The sequence below is a fragment of the Phoenix dactylifera genome, chromosome 1 (assembly GCF_051530095.1).
Source record: "Phoenix dactylifera cultivar Ajwa chromosome 1, Ajwa_hap1_PhDact_Kaust_v1.1, whole genome shotgun sequence".
NCBI classification, from domain to species: domain Eukaryota; kingdom Viridiplantae; phylum Streptophyta; class Magnoliopsida; order Arecales; family Arecaceae; genus Phoenix; species Phoenix dactylifera.
The window spans coordinates 56,992,209-57,014,732 of NC_143190.1; the positions used below are offsets into that span (position 1 = coordinate 56,992,209).

The 22,524-nt window shown below is 39.0% G+C and overlaps 2 protein-coding genes across 2 annotated transcripts; both read left to right on the forward strand.

Moving 5' to 3' along the window:
• Positions 1 to 8,371: 8,371 nt before the first annotated feature.
• Positions 8,372 to 14,152, forward strand: LOC103721366 (B3 domain-containing protein Os01g0723500-like). Its single transcript, XM_039125387.2, has 4 exons — positions 8,372 to 8,495; positions 10,195 to 10,457; positions 12,972 to 13,109; positions 13,652 to 14,152. Exons 1-4 carry the CDS (start codon positions 8,372 to 8,374, stop codon positions 13,958 to 13,960), a joined length of 834 nt encoding a protein of 277 aa, XP_038981315.2. The 3' UTR covers positions 13,961 to 14,152.
• A 118-nt stretch (positions 14,153 to 14,270) lies between these two features.
• Positions 14,271 to 22,512, forward strand: LOC103721360 (pseudo histidine-containing phosphotransfer protein 5-like). The gene is made up of 6 exons (XM_008811532.4): positions 14,271 to 19,027; positions 20,224 to 20,354; positions 20,460 to 20,528; positions 21,360 to 21,431; positions 22,080 to 22,152; positions 22,253 to 22,512. Exons 1-6 carry the CDS (start codon positions 18,968 to 18,970, stop codon positions 22,301 to 22,303), a joined length of 456 nt encoding a protein of 151 aa, XP_008809754.1. The 5' UTR covers positions 14,271 to 18,967; the 3' UTR covers positions 22,304 to 22,512.
• Positions 22,513 to 22,524: the final 12 nt, after the last annotated feature.

Genomic DNA, 22,524 nt, shown 5'->3' on the forward strand with positions numbered 1-22,524 from the left:
TTATTCTAGATACACTTGGGTCATGTTCTTAGCTCATAAGGATCAAGCATTTTTAGTTTTCAAGAAATTTCATAAAGAAGTAACAAATGCTAGAGATACTTCAGTCATAGCTATTAGAAGTGACCATGGAACCGAATTTGAAAATCATTTATTTGATGAGTTTTGTAGTAAAAAGGGGATAACTCATAATTTTTCTGCACCTAGGACACCACAACAAAATGAAGTTGTGGAAAGGAAAAATAGAACTCTAGAGGAAATGGCTAGAACCATGTTATGTGAAAGTAACCTCCCTAAGTACTTTTGGGGAGAAGCCATCAATACCTCATGTCATATATTAAATAGAGTTTTATTGAGACCCATTATAAAGAAAACACCTTATGAACTTTGGAAAACAGAAAACCAAAGATAAATTATTTTCATGTCTTTGGATGTAGGTGTTTTGTTCATAATAATGGGAAAGATAATCTAGAAAAATTTGACTCTAAATCTAATGAGGGTATATTCTTAGGGTACTCTACAACTAGTAAAGCCTATAGAGTCTTTAATAAAAGAACCCTAGTTATAGAAGAATCCATACATGTTGTTTTTGATGATTCTAGTGATACCTCTTCTAGTAAGAGAGTTAATCTTGATGATGATGCTGAAATTCTTGAAGAAAAGATAGATGAGATGACGTTACAAGATGATAATCAAAAATTAATTGGAGATGCATCATCAAGCCAAGAGGCTATTGTGGATCATGGGCTGACTAAGGCGTGGAGGTTTGCTCACGGGCATCCTAAGGAATTAATTTTAGATGATCCATCTCAACCTGTTAGGACTAGAGCATCTCTTAGGAACTTAAAATAATCATCTAGCTTTTGTCTCACATTTTGAGCCCAAACACATAGAAGAAGCTGAAAAAGATGTAAATTGGATAAATGCAATGCAAGAAGAATTAAACCAATTTACTAGAAACAAGGTATGGAATCTAGTTGAACGACCTTCTGAATATTCAATTATAGGCACCAAATGGATATATAAAAACAAACTTGATGAAAATGGAATTGTAATAAGGAATAAGGCTAGACTAGTAGCAAAGGGGTATAATCAAGAAGAAGGTATAGATTTTGATGAAACCTTTGCTCCTGTAGCTAGACTAGAGGCAATTAGATTATTATTAGCATTTGTATGCTCCAAGGATTTCAAATTATTTCAAATGGATGTAAAGAGTGCATTTTTGAATGGGTATATTAATGAGGAGGTGTATGTAGAACAACTTCCTGGTTTTGAAAATCATCAATACCCTAATCATGTGTATAAACTGAACAAAGCTCTTTATGGTTTGAAACAAGCACCTAGAGCATGGTATGAAAGACTTAGCAGATTCCTACTAGATCATGAGTTCTCTAGGGGAAATGTAGATACAACACTATTTTTAAAGAAGAAAAACAAAGATATGTTAGCAGTGCAGATTTATGTTGATGATATTATTTTCGGTGCTACTAACAATCGCCTCTGCGAAGAGTTTGCTGACTTGATGCAGGGTGAGTTTGAAATGAGCATGATGGGAGAGCTGAACTATTTCCTCGGGCTTCAAATCAAACAATCAAAAGAAGGGATCTTCATCAATCAAGCTAAATACATCAAGGAGATGCTTAAGAAGTTTGATATGGAGGGAAACAAGTCAATCAGCACACCCATGAGCTCATCATGCAAACTAGACCAAGATGAATCAGATAAATCTGTAGATCAAAAGATGTATAGAGGTATAATAGGATCTTTATTGTATCTCACTGCAAGTAGACCTGATATCATGTTTAGTGTATGCATGTGTGCTAGATATCAGTCTAATCCTAAGAAATCTCATCTAATTGCAGTAAAAAGAATCTTTAAATACCTAATAGGAACAAAAAGTATAGGTTTATGGTATTCTAAAGAATCTAGTCTGAACTTAATAGGATACACAGATTCAGACTTTGCTGGTTGTAAACTTGATAAAAAAAGCACCAGCGGGTCATGTCAATTCCTAGGAGAAAACTTAATTTCATGGTTTAGCAAGAAACAAAACTCGGTTGCATTATCTACTGCTGAAGCTGAATATGTAGCTGCCGGGAGTTGTTGTGCTCAAATCATGTGGATTAAACAACAACTTGAAGACTATGGCATTAAACAAGACAAAATTCCCATTAATTGTGATAATACAAGTGCAATTAATCTAACCAAAAATCCAATTCAGCATTCAAGAACTAAACATATTGAGATAAGACATCACTTCATAAGAGATCATGTTCTGAATGGTGATGTGACACTCCAATTTGTTTGCACTAATGATCAATTAGCTGATATCTTCACAAAACCTTTGAGTGAAGAGAGATTTAGTGTGCTTAGGAGAGGATTAGGAGTGATTGATCCATCCTAGTGATGTTCTCCACTAGTCCATTGATTTTGATGATTAGGTGGTGTTGAATTTAGAGTCTCTCATCGATGATTATCAAGTCAGATCATAAACTTAGTGCTTATCCCTTGTTTGGCACAAAAATAGCATGATTTTTAAGTGCGTGCCAGAGTTCGAGTCGACTCGGATACGTTTCAGAGTCGGCTCATAAGGAGGAGTCGACTCGCACATAGACGGGAGTCGACTCGAGGAAGATGAAGCATAAGGGGAGTCGACTCGCACATAGGCGGGAGTCGACTCGAGGTCGATGACAGCATTAGGGGAGTCGACTCGCGCATATTTTGGAGTCGACTCGAGGTCGAGTCGACTCGCGACTCAGTGGAGTCGACTCGAGGTCGGGATCCGGGTTTTTTAACCCTAATCCAAGCGTTTAATCAACACTTCTATTCACCGCCGCCACTATTCATAAACCCTAGAGCCGTCTCCTACGTCGTCTCCGACCGTCCTTAGGGCTTTTCCGTCGACCCTCTTCTATCCCTTAGGGTTCATTCCTCTTCCCTAGGTCTAGAATGCCTCGGAAAATCGTTGTCCCAAGCCGGAAGAGGCCCCAACCCGCGACCGGTGCCGAGCGACGGTCCAAGGCTCGGAACGATCCCGTGAGGCCACAACCTCCGGCTCGTTCCCCGCCGAGGCCCGTTCCCTCGCGTCCGTGCGCCGGGAAGGCAGTCTCCACCGGGAGAAATGTCAACTTTGACTATCTCTCCCGGGAGGGCTTCACCATAGGAGATAGGTTGAAGGCCCAGGGTTTAGAGTTCTTTTGTTCCTTGGATCTCCCCACATACCCTGGTCTAGTTAGGGAGTTCTATGGAACAGTACATAGGGAAAATGGTGGGATAGAGGGGACCGTAGCGGGTGTCCCACTATTTATTTCGGAGGATATCATTGCTCAAATCCTCCATCTTCCCCAAGTAGGGGTATCACCTACTCATCCTGAGGATAGGACTGAGGCCCTTACGGCCATTTTAGGGAGTCCACCCCAGTCCCCATTAGATGAGGTGTCCGCCAGCTCACTGTCAGTTGAGATGCGGCTCCTCCTGAGCATTATTTCTAGGACACTATTTCCTAAAACCGGCCGTTTTGACTTTGTGTCTGAGAGGGACCTAGCCCTTATGTTCTACCTCCTTCAGGATACTCCAATCAACTTTTCCAAACTAATCTACAAGTACCTATGTGAGCCACTAGACAGGCCTAGGCTCACCCTTCCCTATGGTATGATGTACACTCTTATCTTTAGGGAGTCCGGGATCTCCATTCCTGAGGGGGAACCCTCTCGCGCACTGCAATGGACAGATCGCATGAGTGAGGGAACCTTTCACAGGATGGGTTTTCATAAGGTAGAGGGAACCTGGGTCAGGAAACCATCCTCCTCCACGCCTACCACTAGACGCTCCCCCAGTCTTGATCCAGATTCAGACTTTCCTACCTTTCCCTCCACCTCAGCCGGACCCTCCTCCTCAGCTCCACCCACTCAGCCGATGGAGGTCCGGATATCTCCTGAGCAGCTTCGGGAGTTGCGGCAGGAGATTGTTCGGGATCTTCGGGACGACCTGCTGAGGGAGCTCCGAGGTCCAGCCCCTGCACCTTCTTCTGCATTGGTTCCCTCTCTATCAGCCGTGACCGAGATGACGGCTCATCTGAGGGAGGAGATCTTCAATGTCAGAAGCCTGATACAAGCCCAGTTCTCCAACATGAGCGATGTCACAAGCAACACACGGAAGATGCGAGATGACATCCGACACGATATGGGCACTACCAGTCAGGGGGCCGAGCGCCTGGCGAATGTGATGATCGCCAAGCTGGACACACTTCAGGAGACTCTGACCGAGCTCTCCACGACACACAGCAGGGCCACCTCGGCCATTATCACACAGTTAGGGCACGTCACTGATGCGGTCACCGTACTCATGGAACAACAGTCCAGACTGCCCAAGGGAGCCGCATCCTCCTCGAGGAAGCCCTAGCTTATTTTGTTTACTTTGATATGTATTTACTGCTTTACTTATTGTATTCACAAATGTACTTACATATACATCAATACAATGAGTAGACAAATTTCTTCAAAATTGTGCAAATTGATCTCCGCTTGCTTGGGTGTTCTGCTTACTTCCTTTTTGATGCAATGACAAAAAGGGAGAGAAATATATTTAATAGATATGTAAAAGGAATCAATGAAAATCAATAAAAAGAAAATTTTTATAACACACAAGAATTTGTTCTTAGTGGATTCGATACCTCGAGGCTCATTATCTCTCTGTTGGGGCTCCTAATGGAGTAATCTCCAGAATCTATTCAAGGGATATTCGGAGATTAGTTGAATCATACTTAAGAACAAATTGACAGATTTTCCCTCTAAAAACCAAAAATTTAAGGTTAAATTCTGAGAATCAAAACTAAGTTGAATGCATGTGTTGAGGGGGAGAATCTGAATGTTTAAGAAAGCAAAATCATTAAATATATATATAACTAACCTAGCGAACGGAACACGGAATTCTGAAATTCCGTGTTCTAGAGGAGTGAAAGAGGTAACGGAGTTACCACTTTCACGTAAGCTCTTCCCTTGCAAACGGTTCCCCTACCAAAAAAGGAGAAGGGCGTGGAGCTTCTTATCCCGAACAATTGATTACATGATATGAAGGCTTATATAATTCCAAATGAAAGGGGGAGCCTTAACTTCAAAATTTATTGTTTCACACCTTTCAGGTTTGGATAAATTAAATAACCAGACATTTGAATTCATTTTAAAATTTTACTATAATTCTCCTTGTTTGTTGAGCAATTCACTTTACATATACTCAATGTTTTGTCATCATCAAAAAGGGGGAGATTGTGGAGTGATTGATTATAACCCTATTTGATTTTGATGAGCTCAAAGCATTTGAGTATATCTTATGTTTACTAATGAATTCAATCTAGTGTTTCAGTGATATTCTTGTAAATTTATGGTTAAGTGTCTCTAGATCTGGTTCAAGACAATTTGGATAAGTTAAGAAGTCAAGATGAACCAAAGTCTGAGACTCGAGTCGACTCCGGGATATTACGAGTCGACTCCAAGCGTATCAGAAGCACTGGCACAGGCTCGAGTCGACTCCGGAACATTACGAGTCGACTCCGACTGAGAACAGACAGACGAGCAGAAAGATACAACTCAAAACCTGTCAGCGAGTCGACTCCTGAAAAGCGCGAGTCGACTTCGATGCTAGCCGAGTCGACTCCAGAGCAGTATGAGTCGACTCCAGGGAGTTACAGACAAAAAGTCAGAGAGCAATTTTCGACCCTGAGAGCCGAGTCGACTCCTGAGGAACGCGAGTCGACTCCGATGGTTGGCAGGTCGACTCCAAAGAAAGCTAGAGTCGACTCTCAGTGTTATACAAGGCAAAAGTCAGAGACCAACTTTCGGGCACTGAGATGCGAGTCGACTCCCGCAAAGCCCGAGTCGACTCCGAGACAGCGCGACCCCAAAAAGACAGAAGACAGTATTGTTGTCTCTGAGACACGAGTCGACTCCAAGACAGCTCGAGTCGACTCCAAGGCAGCGCTACACCAAAAAGACAGAAGGCTGTGTTTCGAAAACTGAGAGCCGAGTCGACTCCGGAACAGTTCGAGTCGACTCCAAGACTGGATGAGCCAAAAGACAGAAGATCGGGAGTTCGGGCTCTGAGCGCCGAGTCGACTCCCAGAATTTTCGAGTCGACTCGAGTGAGCCAAGTTGAAGAATAGCTCTATGGATTCCATGGGATGAGCCGACTCCAAAAGTGCAAGGTCAGCTCCAGATTTTGGGGAGTCGACTCCGGGTTAAGTCGAGTCGACTCCCAGTCGAGAAGCTCACTTTAATTCAAATCCGGAACAGTTGCCGAGCCGACTCCAGAAAAGCATGAGTCGACTCCTGCTACAGCCGAGTCGACTCCAGATCGCGCGAGTCGACTCCGACCCCAACGGACACATTGTCAGGATGTGCAGAATGTGCAGAACGGCTAGTAAAGTGTGTCTAACGGCTAGTTTCTGTGGGGAATGGCTTAAATAGCCACAGAGGACTGTAGCAAAGCAGAGAAGTAACATTCCACTCAAAGAAAACAAGAATCCTTCATCTGCAAACTGATTTCAACGGAAAAGAAGGAAGAGGGCCATTAACTCCAGTCAACCAACTCTTCCCAGAATTAAAGAAGTCTCCTCCCGCCTCCAAGTCTTCCAGACATTCAAGAGGAGACCCAAAGTTCAAGAAGCCCTTCTCTACTTCATCTCAAACGTGTTTGAGGGCTCTTAACTTTTCTCTTATATATATCGCTGTATATCTGCTTTTTAGAAGCTCTATTTTTCTGTTTGTCTTTGTTCTTTCCATTTGGTTCTTACTTGATTCAATCAGGGGATTGAATCAAGGGTATATAGGTTTGTTGGTGAGCCTAGGTTGAAACCAACGTGTAAGGGTTCGATTGTGATCCCGGGAAAACAATCGGGGTGGTTCTAGTCGGTGAGCCTGGAAAAACCGACCGAGTTCGTTGTGACCTCGTAAAACAACAAGTTGGGTTGTGAGCTTGCAAAACAACCGGCTGTAATCCGAGGGGTTATAGTGAATTCCCAAGTGAGACTTGGGGAGTGGACGTAGGAGCAAGGGTTAGCTCCGAACCACTATAAAATCCTTGTGTTTGTGATTGTCTTGTTATTTGCACTTTCTTTTCATTCACTGCACGCAGCATCTAATTAATTAACCTGCAAAAAGAATTAATTAGTTATCCACAAATGTTTTAATTGAAAAATTAGTGTAAAACCCAATTCACCCCCCCCCCCCCCCCTCTTGGGTTGTCTATCTGGGCAACACACCTGCAGCTACGAGCCTGGAGTTCAAACTCTAACCACAAATCCTACTCCACTTCTAGAGTTCTAGTGCCACCCTTCAATACACAGCTATCAAAGTTTACTCCAACGGTGTACGAGTGGAAGAGGGCCCAGTTGAAAAACTTCAGACTTCTCTACCTTGCAATCGGGGCAGCTCAGAAGAACACTCAGACCCCTTCTACTCAGAATATCCCTGGTTGGAATGCGGCCCCAAGATAGCTTCTAAATGAATAAAGCAATCTTTGAATGAACTTGAAGCCTTCAGATCCAACAGCTATCACGCCTTTGTGCCTGGTTGGAAGAGATGATAGAGGTTCCCAACCCTCTCACACTCGGACTACAGATGGACCTTCAGATCGTCGCATCGCGCACACCATGCCCAGGGATCGCACCCTCTCGGTAAGATGCCTGCCACATGTCCCTTCCGAAACCACATCTTTCCAAGTATAACGATTGCTTTTGCAGATTTACTAATCAGTATTATATCCAACCCTAATTAGGAGCATTGCAAATACTAAGAGCTATTTAGGCACTGGATCACATAATTCGATTATTAGATCTTGTCACATAAAAAAGAATGTAATACAAAAGGAAGCCAATGAAGTTAATTGAGAAACGGAGGGGTGGTCATTTCCATCATCCCTGTTCCAAATATTGAAGAAATAACTAAAAATTTTTTATTAAAGATATCGAAACTAGAAAGATCTTCAACAAATGGGAATCCTTTTAATTTCTCCCCCGAGGAGGGATCTAAGGGTGGTGATTGGATCCGATGGCGAGCCGGACAGTCAGGGCGGAGCCCAGGTGTACGAAGATGATGAGGAATTCGGGGCGGAGGAAGACGAGGAGGAATTTGAGGCGGAGGAAGAACTCGAAGAGGAAGGAGTGGAACTCGAAGAGACGACCGGGGAAGGGGGAGGGCATCATGGTTCTGTAGGGAAGGAAGGCTGAAATCCCTGCCGAGGGGCGCCCCCCAGCGGAGCCCGCTGGAGATGGCCGGCGATCTGGTGGGGAACCAATGGAAATATCGAGGCAAGAATCAAGAATCTGGTGGGCAATGCACAGACTGCAATTGCCAATAAGACACTCTCATCTTCGACGCAGATGGAGGATAATTTTTTCAGCTTCACAATTTGGTTCATTGTTGAGAGGAAAATGGTTGTTGATTCAGTTGCTCGCGATATGTTGATGATTCTCTCCAACCAACCAGTTGCTGGCAGAACCATGGGTAGTTCTCCATTCAGTCTTCCACATTTTCTTTGTCGATTACCGCCATTAATGCCTCTTATCGTGCCCATTTTATGTGCCTAATGCAAGTGCTCTTTAATGAATAATCCTATGATAACCAGAGAACAGGATACATCTTGCATGGTAACATCACTAGATTTTGCTACCCTTGTGAAATTGCTGCCAACTTGTCGGGGGTTGTTGTTATCGAGGGAAACAAACTAACAATCAACAGCCTGTAATTGAGGGGAGACTTGTCAGTGATGGAAGACATCTGATGTCAAAATAAGTGCAATTCATGCAGGCAACACCACCATGATGTTACCTAGGTTGCATAGCATCATGATGCTACCATCTGAGTTGCATCTAAATCTCACCCTCATTAGATGCTACTTAGTGGAAGCTACCCCTTCGCATTGAACTCATTTTGAAGTTAGAAGGCTCCGGTAATTGAGATGTGCCCCCTAACATATAAGATGCCAATTATTAATCCATTTCTTGATTTGGGCATGGTTTTGGTCTGCTGTGATGAGGACACTGAGTTCCTGCTGGTGGCTCATCTGCAATAGACTGCAGCCTTTGAGAATTATCTTTGACATCATGTGTTCAGTGATGCAGTGAGAAGTTATCATGGAACAAAATGTGAATCTCAAAGTCTGCTGTTTGCAGGTGGGCCCCAGCAGACATTTAATTTCCTCTTCGCGGCGCACATGAACTGCACCCACCTAAATGTTGGTGAAAACATGCTGCCAATCATAAGAAATGCATGCTAAGTTGGCAGTAGTTTCATGGAGTGGCACTTCATGATGCTGCCCATGCAGCAGAAGTGAAATATTACTGTGAATAGATGTTTCAACTTGTCCTAGTAACACCTGGTTGTACGACTTGCCTTGGCTCGAGCTTCTTTCTGAAGGAGCGTTATGAAGGTTTGTCATCATAGCCTTGCTCTTTTTACATCACTTGACATTGGCATTAATGGGACCATTTGTTTCAAAATATTCTGCTTAACCTATACTGCATATTTATATTTTCAAAATAATATCATGTTTCCAGCTATTTATATTTTTTAATTGATTTATGATTTTTATTGAGGGGGCATCAAGTTAATAAGTTCTATATATGAGCAAATTATTCTGAATAAATGGCATGCACTACTGTGTGGAAATTGATCGATAACATCAGAAATGCAGCTATGTAGAAGTGACTTAAGATGCGTAATACTCTCTTGATATGTTTAGGAACACTATATCATAATGATATCTACTTTATTTAAAAGTTTTTCTATTTCATACTGTGATATTTTTGGTAAATAGCCCAACATACAAATTCATGGCTCAAATTTTGAGAAGTGTTATGGAGGTCTTGTAAGTGCATGTGCATGCCTGGAGCAGATGCATAATATACATGCTCCTTTTATCTTAGTGCATGTGGATGGATATTTATTAATGAATCTTCCCTAAACTCCTATCCTCAAGTCACTCATCCTTGGTTTAGATAGAAATGTAGAGCAACTATCTTTATGGAAAGTTTTGACGATATGATGTATTTGTCGATTTTGCTATATTCATTTATCTCTTCACCCCGGTAGAAGATCCCGCCAAACTTCTTGAAGCATATCTCTATGGAGCCATCTAGAAGAGTGACCCTTCAGGGTCCTAGTGGAAGCAAATGATATGTCCAACTAGGCAAAATTGTTTAAGGCACATTCCTGACTGCTGGATGGCCAGAGTTTGTCAAAGACCACTCCTTGAAGGAGCATGAGTTCCTGGGCTTCCAATACAATAGAAACATGCAGTTCACTGTTCTCATTTTTGATACAACTGCATGTGAGAGAGAAGATATGTTCCCAGTAAGACCTCATAGAACTTCCGAACCCAGCAATCGGAGACAAGAAAGGGTTAGACCACCAAGATTTCTTTGGATGCTGGCTACTATGTTAAGAATGAAGCTAGTGAAAGTGAGCTGACAGACCTTCCAAATGACAGTCAGGCAACCAATCAGTTACACATTCACTATTGTAATACAACCAAAGGTAAATGCAAGCATTATGTCTGATCTGGTTTATATGTATACAACAAACCATAGCTACATCTGCATGTGGCAGAAAAAAGTATTATTTCTATTGGCGTGCATAGAATTGCTAGGATACAGTTGTGGATGCACTGGCAGTACCACAAAATTCTCTTTTATATTAATGAATTTGTTTTTAGAATGAACACGAGTATTAAGAGTATTATATGTCAATACATTAATAATTGCACACATAGAACTGTTTTGAGAAATAGTTGATTTTTTTTTGGATGTAATAGTTGAAATAATTTAATATCCATCATTGTAATTTTTTTCTATGATCTAGCCATTTCTGTTTTGATATGATATTTATTTTACAATGAGTTTTTGATAGCAAGTCATGAACATATATCTTGATTTGATTGACTTGATTAAGAATAAAAATAACAGTATGAAGCTTTTTTTCCTTTTCACAATTTTGGGCAGAAATGTAAATATTTCTTTCAGCTTCTATTAATATCCCTATTAGATTGTAACAGAAACTGGGATTTGCAATGGATGTCGTAGTGGGACTGAAAGGATATCAATAGTTAACTAATTTTATCGTCTTTAATGTTCAAGGGCAACATCAATGGGAGGAAGCATGAGGTTGTGATTTAGGAAACAGTTCCATACCATTGTTCTGTTTTGATGTTTACATTTTCCATGAGGTCAAAACCTTAACCTGAACCTCAAGATTTATTTTTGAACACAAAACTTAGTTTGAAACCTCTCAAAAGGCAGAATTTTCCCAATGAATGAGGCACGATCAAGTTAAATAAACCTCAATCCAAACTTTCAGAAAGAAGATACACTGGCATGCTGAATAAATCCAGCAAACTAGATCTTTACTTGTCACCTGATATCTTACCTTTTTGAGCCTTCATTGTGTGCCTGAGATGACAGATGTTCGAGCATCGAAGATGGTTTCCTTTGTTGTAGCCTCTAGCGGTGCTACTTTTAGCTCTATCCCTCTAACTTTATTCCTTTTCTTTTTGAGACAATATACGAGCACCATTAATCATTTCAACAAAAGGACAAAAAAATTAGCAACTATGTCAAATACTTTGGAAAGCGCAACTGCTAGCAAAGATTAAGTCCCAGGGACATTAGGATCGGCCACCTTCTCCAAGTTTTCGAACAAAACTATCCTAACATTCAATTTGGCACATTCCATGACATCCCCCAGGTGTCGGGATGGGGCAGGATAGTGGCACATTCTATTCTATGGAAAAACTAGGATGGCCCCATTTCATGAGACTTGACTCATTGACCACTAGTCTATAGCCTTGTTTGCCATCCCCCTGATGTTATGAATCCGCTTCAACCTCTGCAATTATACTGTTCCCATCTTATGATTATCCTACTCTTCAGGTCCCAGCATTCTAATTTACAAAATAAAGGTAGTTTAATGCCTTTTGTATTCTCTTTTATTAATTGTAAATATGAATTTTGGTAGTTCTATGTCCTTTATAGGTAAATTTTGGAATTGCTTAGTGCTTATCCTTGTGTGAATTATCTGGAAATTGTTTGTGGAAACTAGGTTGGCATGCTTTAGCCTCAGGGCAATACGACTATAACGAGCTATGAGAAGTTTTCTTTGTGCCTCTGAGGCTGCATCCTTTAGGTTTTTGCATCTTAGACATATAGAAGCAGGGGGCGTGTTAGGTCCTTATGTGAGACCAAGTAACAATGTATAACTGTAAAATTCCTTTCAAGATGAAGATCATAAGTTCTAGAAAAAGGGTCGTTTTTGTTAAAGCATCTAAATTGATAAAGCATATATAATAAGGAAAGTAGGTATACAGGAACTAGCCATATCTTGAAATGAGAATAAATCAACAAAGCTGCAAACTTGCTCGTGTATAGAGTGACAAAAGGTTCTAAGACTATAAATAGATCAAATAAGCAATTTAAATCTGAAATTAATTGAGAATCAAGAGATAGAACCCCTTGGGTGTGTTCTTCACATGTTCCATTAGTAGTAGTATTTCCTAGGAAGCATGATTCCTCTGTTTGAACAAAATGAAGATGCCAAAGTGATAACAACTCTGCAGCACCTAACACTTCTTTAAAGCACGAAATAAGCTGGCCTTGACTTTTTAGCAATGTATCCGAGAAATAATTCCTCTGTCATTGAATAGAATCAATGGGCATGGGGCAGTTTACATTAGCAACAATGAACTTTCGCATTATTATTTCTGTTTATAGTTTTAACTGGAATTTGAAGCACATAATATAATCTTAGAAGGCTAATTTTTTGCTTTGTAGTTAGATCCAAAACTCACATTGTAAGAAATTAAGAATTATATTAGTATGATACAGGAAGATGTGTGTCACCTCCTATACCTTGTGGTGATATCAAAATTAAAGCAGAAGATAATGCAGTCCCAATTTGTACAATTGGTTCATCCTCCAGATAATATGAAGGCTATGTCTTGAGAAGACGACCTGTGACAACAGAAGAAGAGCAATAGTACGGGAAGCTGCCAACTCTTTCACCTCTATATTTCTTTGTACGATTATGCGCATGACAGCAATGAATGTTTCCAGGACATATATGCTGGTGAGTCGTATGTTTTACTCCACATAGATATTTAAAATAAATGAGCACATACTTTGCATGAATGCAGGTTATTGTCCTATACTAAATCTATTTTATCACTCAAGGGCAGGTGTTTTTCCAGGGCTTAACCTTACATTATGATACATATGTCTTTATGTTCTTATTCTGCTCTCAAAATATGGAACATTTACTTCTCACTTCCAGTTGAATGGTCAGGTGCCTTTAGATAAATTTTGTTCGCCTTATCTTCCTTTCATTTTCCATGCCATACTCTTCTTCCTTTCAACTAGTATGGTGCAATGCTCTCTGTTTGTATTTATTTTTCACTATGTTTAGTTTTCTTCAATACTATTGAAGGACAGCTTTTGGAGTTCGAATAAGCTATTTGGGAGCTGAAGCATTGCTGTAATATCGTATTCATGAGATCATGTCACCTTAAAAAAAATTGGCTTTTTTAATTGGCCACTTCCCTGTACAATGTTATGGCAGTTAAGAATTCCAAGAATGTTGATTTTTATTGTGGATTTATTAACTACATGCAGTGGTTCCCTGTTTGGTTTTTGCTTGCACATCTTCCTCGCAGAAGAGCTAATGTGGTCCTCCGAGACCCAAATGGCAAGGCTTGGGTGGTTGTCTACATTCCAAGCTCAAGGGACCATTTATCTGGAGGTTGGTCTGCCTTCGCACGTGGCAACAACCTGGAGGAAGGAGATTATTGTGTTTTCGAGGTTGCGGGTCCAGTTGAAATGCGTTTCCACATTTTCAGGGTGGTTGTGGAGATCACTACTCTGTTTAGGATGCAAAGGATGCAGGAGATGTGTTATCTTTGTGGAGCTATCGAAGAAATATAACAGAGCCAATGTAGGAAATTATGAAGAAAATTATCATTTGATATGTATTCTCTAACTTAATGTAACCAGTGTCCTTGCCTTTGATCCACATGTTAATGTTCTGCTGTTTTATATTTCCCTTGTTCTGGCATCTTGACTTGACATTCTTTTGAAATATATGTAGAAAGTTGCAAATGGGTATTAAGTACTGAATTAACTCTTCCTCAAAATGCTTAAAAGGTGAGATTGTATTATGGATTTACATTGGCATCTTATTACATAAAGAGAATCTTTAACATAGCTTAATTTAGATGTGTATATGAATTAAACATTTCCTAATTCCATTCTCGAATTGGAGCCTATGCTTCTTTGCTGCTTAGGCAAAGGACTTGCCTAAACTGTTGATATCGCATATTATTTAGATTTTATTGATCGAGTGGATATGATTCAGATCAATCCTTCTTTTTATGGATAGCCCTAGCTGAAAGTTTTGCCTTTTCCTCTCTTTTTTCTTATCCAAATTCGCCATTCAGGTCTATCTATCCAGGTGGGATTCTCCTGTCAACATGGGACATGGATGGGAAGCAAGAATCGCAGTAGTCGAACCAATCATTAGATGCATCCAACAACTTTTTTGCTCCTTTTCAGCAAAGCCTTTGGTAGGCCTAAGCAATCATAAGAGACCAAAACTGAGAACCATTGGTAGAAAGCTACTGGAAATCCTTTCCTCCTTCCTACTTGGCAATGGTTGAGGAATAAAGGGGGCATCTCTTGTGCCTATTCTCATTCTGCTCTCTTTCTTTTTTATGTTTTCTCAACCCTTGCAATTGGAGTTGGGGAATTTGGGGAATAAAGGGAACATCTTTTATGCCTATTCTCATTCTATTGTCTTTCTTGTTAATGTTTTTAACCGTGGTCTTGGACTTGGGGGCATAACATGGACCACTGTTTTTATTGCTGAGGTTGACATTTCCCTTTTTAATCTGTTGATCTTTTTTACTTGTGTGTGATTGCCTCAGGTAATATTCTTTCCAAACTTGTCAAAAGAAGGGATGCTTTTTTCACTGTCTTGACAAAATATGCCTATTCAACACATGTGATAAGTAGCTGCAATACATTTGAAGACAGATTTTTTAATTAGATCTGCAAGGCTGTTGAAGATGTTAAGGTAACTAGTAGTCTCTGCTTCAAGATCAAGTAAATTGGCTATTGGTGTCAAAATTGAGATCGAATGGATGAATAATTCAGATAAGACATAACGGTATATTATTGGAACGTAGCTTGCTTCATGTGGTGCTCATTGTTGAGCATAATCTTTGTCGGTGGATTACATATGACCTTTGATGGTGATAAACTTGGTTGAATAACAACATCTAACATGTACACAGCATAGTTCATCTAGCTCTGGCTAATAAATTTCACTTTCATTGATAAAGTTAGAAGATATCATTGGTTACTAAGATTTTGAAGTGTTAATTTGGTGTATTACCCCTTGACATTGTTTGAAAATCTTGTGAGCCAAAAACTTTTGGCTCGAGTTTGAAGGAATGCTGGTTAAGCCATTATTCAAATTTAGGCTTCTGTAGAGTTCCAGAATGGAACTTTATAACTTAATTCTTTCTATTAAAAGGGAATTTTGTGAGAAACAAGGAGTTGTATGAAACCATTATATTTAATACGGGCAGATTCTCATCCAAAGCAATCTGAAGGTTGAATGCCAAATTCATGAATAGGATAAAATTTCTAGAGCTTTCTGATTCAAGAGAAGATTATGACCAAACATTTTCTGGCTGCTAAGTCAAGGAAAGCGAAAGGGATAAATTAGAAAACTTAGTAAATGATTAAAAGATCTCTGGTGAAAAAAAAGATGGTTTGAGAATAAAATTCTGACTTAGGTTCTTGTTTCCTCAGAAATTAATGAAAATGAAGAAAGTTGTGTTTAACCGATAGGCTGAGAGAACTCTGTCTGGATGTTATACCATAATTTTCCTCAAAACACTTTTGCAAGCTAGTTAAGAATGGTTGCCCTGATACATTGAACTGCTAAAAGCTAATGTCTCTCAAGAGGATCAAATTTGCCTTCGTCATGCCTTAGTTAAAAAAAGAAGGTTCTGGCAGGATTGGTGACTTTTGGTCTATATGTTAATTTGAAGCACAAGATCATATTTAGAGTCCTTACCACTAGACCATTTGGCAACTATGATCTGATGATTATAAATATTTTTCTTCTTAAGGGAATGAATATACTAGATTGTGTGATGTCAAAAGATCTGCTATAGTTGTGATGCTAGTTAAGGACAATGGCTGGTATAATTGGAGTTTGAGAGGGCACATGGTAAAGTTGACTTTCATTTCTCATTTCAAGAATGAGGCCTTTAGATCCAATACAGGTGCATCTTCTGGATGATATTTCAGCCAAATATCCATGGTCATGGAAGTACATCAATTGGTCTGCTCTAGAGCAATAAAATCTTGGAGCTCGAGTTTCAATATCATGTTTCTTTTTTTCTACAATGAGGTATTGCTTAAATAACTAATTGGAAAGACAATCGTTATCATTGGAATTGCAGATACTCTTATTATTTGTCAGTTTGAGGTGAGAAATTTTGAGACTTCTTAAATTAAATCTATGTAAAAAGATGCCCCTTTTATTAAATATGTGAAACTTCAAATTATTCAACTGATGATCACATAATGGGAGACAATCTGTCCAGGAAAACATTTCCTCCCTTCTTAAACTTTCTCTAGTGTGATTTATGAAATTGTTGTAGTGAGAATGAACTTCTGATTTCTGAAGGAGGAAAGAGAAGTAAAGGAGAGAATATTGGTCTGTGATTTAGAGAAGCATAATGAGTAGATCTAATTGTTCTCGTGAAGTCTACGACTACCTTTTGAAATCGGAAAGCTGAGAGAGAATTTTTTATCTCTTCACGAGGGGTTAATATGGCTGTTTGTAGAGGATAAGATCTGCTAAGAAAATTTGAAAGGTAATATATTCACAGCAGGAAGTTAATAATATTACCTTAAGCTTCTTGACAAAATCTGATAGACTTACGCATTTTGTAAATGATTTCACAGTTGGGTGTTATCTAGATTCTAGTATTGATTCTTCGCATTCATTCCTTTCTCACAAGACTTGATATGTCACAAATTTGGAGTACCGAGCAGTAAAGATAGCTGATGTCCTGCAGATCCTGATATTTCATGCTCAAAAGAAATTTATCAATCATCAGGTTTGTAATTGATCAGATAAATATATCATAGATGATTGAAAAATGGCAATAGAAAATAGGATATGGTATTATATCTGAGGTATTGGATTCTACAGTGACTTTCTTGAGGTAGGGATGGTTTAGATTCTAACTTAGCTCTTATTGATACAAGAGATGCGAATAGTTCTGAACAAACTGAAAGTGACATAGAATTGGCCTTTACCCTGAGATCTTATCTTTTCAATCTTTTGCTCTTTAGGTAAAAATATTTCCTGAAAAGCTTAAGAAAGTGATCTAGGTGCAGCAAGTGTTCTTTCGTAGCATGAAAGATGAGGATTCCGTTTGGGGTGGGTTTAAATCTGCTTTTGTTCTGCAAGCAGTTATTTTTCAAGAGCAAGTTTAGTGAAAGATAGATTTCCTTCATTCTGTGAGAAGATTAAATAGCTTTGTATGTTTGTAGGAGACTTATACCGATCCTAGGAATACGACACTCCTGTCTGAAAGGTTGAAATTGATTTTATGGTTCATCTGGGAGCAAAACAGAGACTGCAGCTCATGTCAAGGTTAAGTAAATAATTCTAGTTCCCCCCCTTCAATTGTCGGAGTTTGCACTCGCTCTAAGAGCAGCTAATTCATCTGCTGAAAACATTGTGCTTCATTGCTTCCGAGTTTTGTGAAACACAGCGCGCTTGATTTTTCCACTTGCCTTGACTGAGAGAGTGAAGAAGACAATACCTGAATATACATATTTTTGAGATTCAAACTTGATGAGCATATTTGTATGGCTAATATTCAAAATTTGAATGTACAAGACTTTGAGTTGCTACACTGATTTGAACGTTTCATTTGAGTGTATCTGGACTTTCAGCTACCATCCAAAGTTAAACTTAAAAATACAATGGAATTAAGTCTGTTCCTAACTTTTGGCATGACACAGTTGTGGCTTTAGATTGAACTAATAAATGCATCCTCCCTTTTTTATCATTCCATATTTGTTGTTTCTATCTCTAAAGCACTATCTGAATAAAAAATAGTTAATAGTGAGTCATGAGAGAGGAGTGTATATTCAAAACATTCACAACAAACAGTTGTGACATATAAATTACTGTATTGCATGAAGATTGTTGGTGAAGTGGTGAGAGTCATGCTCTAAAATTTGCATGAGGGGCTACAAGTGGGTCTAACCAAACCAAGCTAGATATTACCTTCTTTCGAACAACAGTCTCAGACTATCCTTTCAGAAAAAGAAAAAAAAAAGAAAAAAAAAAAAAAAGCTCGGATGAGTTATGCCAATATCTGAATTTTCTTAAAATTTCAATTAGGTTTAGGCCCAGTACAACTAGACCTCATCCAGACCTTATTTGATTGCATGTGGCCCATTTTTCGCCCTAAATATTAAGGATTCTTTTTTATTGCAGACACTCAGACCAAATTACAATTTTGTTTGGGTGACAAGGAGAGAATCCTTTGCTGATTGAGTGCAATGCAGCACTCTATCAAAGTGGGCGTTGAGAGAATCTGCAAGGATATCAATCGCCATCCCAAAATTGATAGATATCTTCATACTCTGGCAACCAGATTGGCGCATGAACAACATACCCACCGTTCTTTTGTATTTCAGTGGCACAGAATATGAGAGTAGTATTGCTCAGATATGCTCTCTCTCCCTCCCTCCCTCCCTCCCCTTTTGCACAGGGCATACCAACCTACCTTTCCTCTGCTATATAAAGGACCCCTATCTGAAGGGCTGGAAATCTCATCAGTCTTTCTATCTTGCAACCCTAACCCATTCCCTCTTTCTCAGCTTAAGAATTAGATGGAGTACTCCAACTTGCGACGTCAGGCTGCTTATATGAAGAAGAGTCTCTTTGATCAGGTTGGTCTTCATTTTAGCTCTAAATCTCTATAATGTGGCTAAAATCCAAGAAGAACAGATGTTGTCATATATAGTGTTTGTCTTCTTGGAAACATTCTCTCTACCTTTTCCCTTTATCCCAGCGTATGTTGTCGGCCTTAGTCTACTCTAAAAAAAAAAAAAGGGCAGCCTTGGAAGTTTCATACTGATTCTATGGTAGTTTGCTGAGTAAGGATGCATGCATATATTGTATCTTATACTTGCTGACTATCTCAAGCTGAAGCTGAGATAATTCAGATATTGGAGTGTGTATGTATGTGCTTCTCATATTAAGTATCTAATGCATGAAGATTAGTTGTTCTAAAGATGGGCTCTTCTCAGAATTGTTCAAGGTAACTTGTACGGATTGAATATTTTCATTCTTCTTTATTCTTCTATCTATTTTGAAAAGAATGATGCTGTAATCTTAGATCAAATATCTTCTTCTTCTTCTGAAACAGAGAAGCTCTCAGCTCTAGGGTTTATGACTTATTTAAGAGTAGGAAACTAAATATTAGGTAAATCATAAATATTATGCCTTATGACTAACTCGAGATTTCTATGGTTTTTATATAATCGTATGCGAAAGTATTTCTTTTATATATTTTGAAGTACATCCAGCCATATCCCATTTGTTTTTCAAACTGAAGAATATCGAAATGGAAGATTTTTGTTGTGTAAGCAGGCAAGCATGTAATGCATTAATTGAGCACACAACTGTGAGCAAGCGATGGCATCCTTTTATCTCTACCACCTGAATATATCATCATTGAGAACAGGATACCTGGGCACCGACATTGGTGCTGTTGCTGATATTTTTGCTACTTCTAGGTTCTCTCTTTCGTTATTATATTCCTTTTCTCAGTGAAATCAATACATACAATTTTATAAAACATTTGCGACCCTTATAAAAAGACATCATTGGCTTGTTATTTTGTACATGATAGTGTTTCCAAAGATGATGAATGTTCTACATATTAAACAAATATTTATTCATTATCTTTATACAGCAGCATCTGATTTCTATATCTCTATCAATCTTATTTTCAGGAAGTGAAAATTTCTTAGATACAGTTATTTGCAGTGTAACTATATGAATCTTGGAGTGGATGTGTATGTAAGCAAAGTCTTTAGAGCATTGGCTTAGATGGAAAATTATAATTTAAAGTTTGTTGCAGGGATACTTGGATGAACAATTTTATCAGCTGGAAGAGTTGCAGGATGATGTTAGCCCTAATTTCGTGGAAGAAGTTGTAACCTTGTTCTTCAGGGACTCAGCCAGACTGATCAGCAACATTGAGCAGGCTCTGTGAGTAATAAATACCATTCAGGAAAACAGTTGTAAATCCCAGTTAACACAAAAGATATATGTGAATATGTACCAAACAACCTTTATTTTTATGTGCTCATGCAGGGATAAATGCCCCCAAGAATTCAGCAAGTTGAATGCATTTGTGCATCAGTTAAAGGGTAGTACTTCCAGGTATCGCTGGATGCTCATATCTGTTATAAACCTTATATACATAAGTGCATACACACATAAGTTTGACTCGAGTCCAAATATTTCTCCTGCTTCTCTCAAAGAAAAAAAAAAAGAAAAGAAAAAGGAAAAAAAAAGGCAACTATCAATTAGATTGGACTAAACCTTCATCAAACATCAATCTGCGTCAGGATTTGCCAGGGACTGACGTAAAGTTTAGTATTGCAAACCTTATCAACTTTACAGGGCCTTTTTAGCCCATCATGGGCTGGTTTGATTGGATTAGGGACCCATATGCACGATGCTCAACATGTACGACGCTATCAGTAAGGTAGACCAGCTCTTTCAAACAGGTTGTACCCATCGCTTAATAGGCCTAGGAAAGCAGCTCACACTTTGAATCCAAACACCATGGATCTTGTTTCACTGTGGACCCTTTTGGGGTCAATTGCATGAACAAGCCCACCGTTGATTAAAATCAAGCTCTCTTTATTCCCTTCAAAATGGAATTTTTGAATTTATGAACCTTTGAAAAGAAAAAAAATCTGAAACTTGCATATCGCCTCGTCAAGGATTTTCTACATATACTCTTCTGTAAAACAAGAAGAAACTGGTTGCCTATTTACCTCCGTAGAAGCGAAAATTTTATATACTGTCAATGCAAAATTTCATGTGCCACATGTTATTATGGATAGGTTAATTTTTATAATTCAAAGTTAAAAGGGTGCATATATGCAAAAAATCATTTTTGGAAAAAAGAATCTAAACATTTGGTGGCTATGAGCATCTCGAGCTTTTGTGAGCTAATTGGTGATGTGGATTGGTTTGTTGCAGCATTGGTGCTTCCAGGCTGAAGAACGAGTGCACACGGTTCAGAGATTATTGCGATGAAGAAAATCTTGAAGGGTCTCTCTTTCTCTCTCTAATCCATCTTTTTCATTACCACTTGATTTGTCTTGCTTTAATATGGAAGGTCAAATAATTGATCCTTTCTGCTAGTAGTGCAATCTTATCACTGGGTCATTCTGGCTACAAGGTATTTTTCATAGGAACTCTGGCTATGACATATTTACATGCAACTTGTTTAACACTTTCAGCAAAGAAGAGAAAGTAACAAGATAACGTTAGAAGGATAAGATTCTCTTTAAAAAAGAAAAAAAAACACGGGATAAGATTTTTATTTCTAAACTTGTTCTACATACATACATACATACTTACATACACAAACACATGTATACATACATAATACATACATATATGTATGTATATATGTATGTATGGATATGTATAATATATATGTATGTATATGTATATGCATGTATGCATGTTTGCATGCATTCTAACATTTTCAAGGTGGGTCATGCACTAAGGGAGCCATATGGGCCCATCTAGGACTAAACGTCCTCTAACATTAGCCTAATTTCAGATATCTAGTGTTAGCGATCTCCATTAGCCTCTATACTCTCAAAACCTCCAAACTGAATGCAACTTTGCGCCACAATTATGTGTTACGTACTCATTTGTCCACTTAGATGCCCATGCTCATGCATGCAGATGCCTGAAATCATTTCAAAAGTTGAAGAGGGAGCATGCTGTTCTGAGGCAGAAGTTGGAGTCATATTTCCAGGTTTCCTCACAAAGACTCTTAGCTTCATTTCTTGACTTACTTCTATTGAGTATGTATGTAGACATCTTGATATTTTTCCCTCTCCTATACGCCATTTCAGTTGTTAAGGCAAGTCGGTCCTGTGGAAAAAGCCACTCGCCCCAGCATGTGAGATGACATATTGCTACCGTATGCAAGAGTTCCGCGAGGTCTTAAGCGCTTAAAGAAGTCTATTTAGAGAGTGATATAATCTATGTTGTTATACCTTGAACTAGAAATATCAAGAGTTGGCAAACTTGTATTAGATGAAATTGCGATTGATTTGCAAGTTGACCCAGCATATGATTTCCCATGTCTAATTAATTCCATTACATCCATAAAGTTTGAAGACCC

Bases quoted from the DNA above. Each gene is read 5' to 3' on its own strand.
- LOC103721366 (XM_039125387.2), top strand. From the start codon at position 8,372: ATGGAGGATAATTTTTTCAGCTTCACAATTTGGTTCATTGTTGAGAGG. The intron at 8,496-10,194 runs GTAGTTCTCCAT...AAATTGTTTAAG, and splicing joins AGTTGCTGGCAGAACCATGG to GCACATTCCTGACTGCTGGA. The intron at 13,110-13,651 runs GTGAGTCGTATG...AACTACATGCAG, and splicing joins TTTCCAGGACATATATGCTG to TGGTTCCCTGTTTGGTTTTT.
- LOC103721360 (XM_008811532.4), top strand. From the start codon at position 18,968: ATGGAGTACTCCAACTTGCGACGTCAGGCTGCTTATATGAAGAAGAGT. The intron at 20,355-20,459 runs GTGAGTAATAAA...GTGCTCATGCAG, and splicing joins AGCAACATTGAGCAGGCTCT to GGATAAATGCCCCCAAGAAT. The intron at 21,432-22,079 runs GTCTCTCTTTCT...TCATGCATGCAG, and splicing joins GATGAAGAAAATCTTGAAGG to ATGCCTGAAATCATTTCAAA.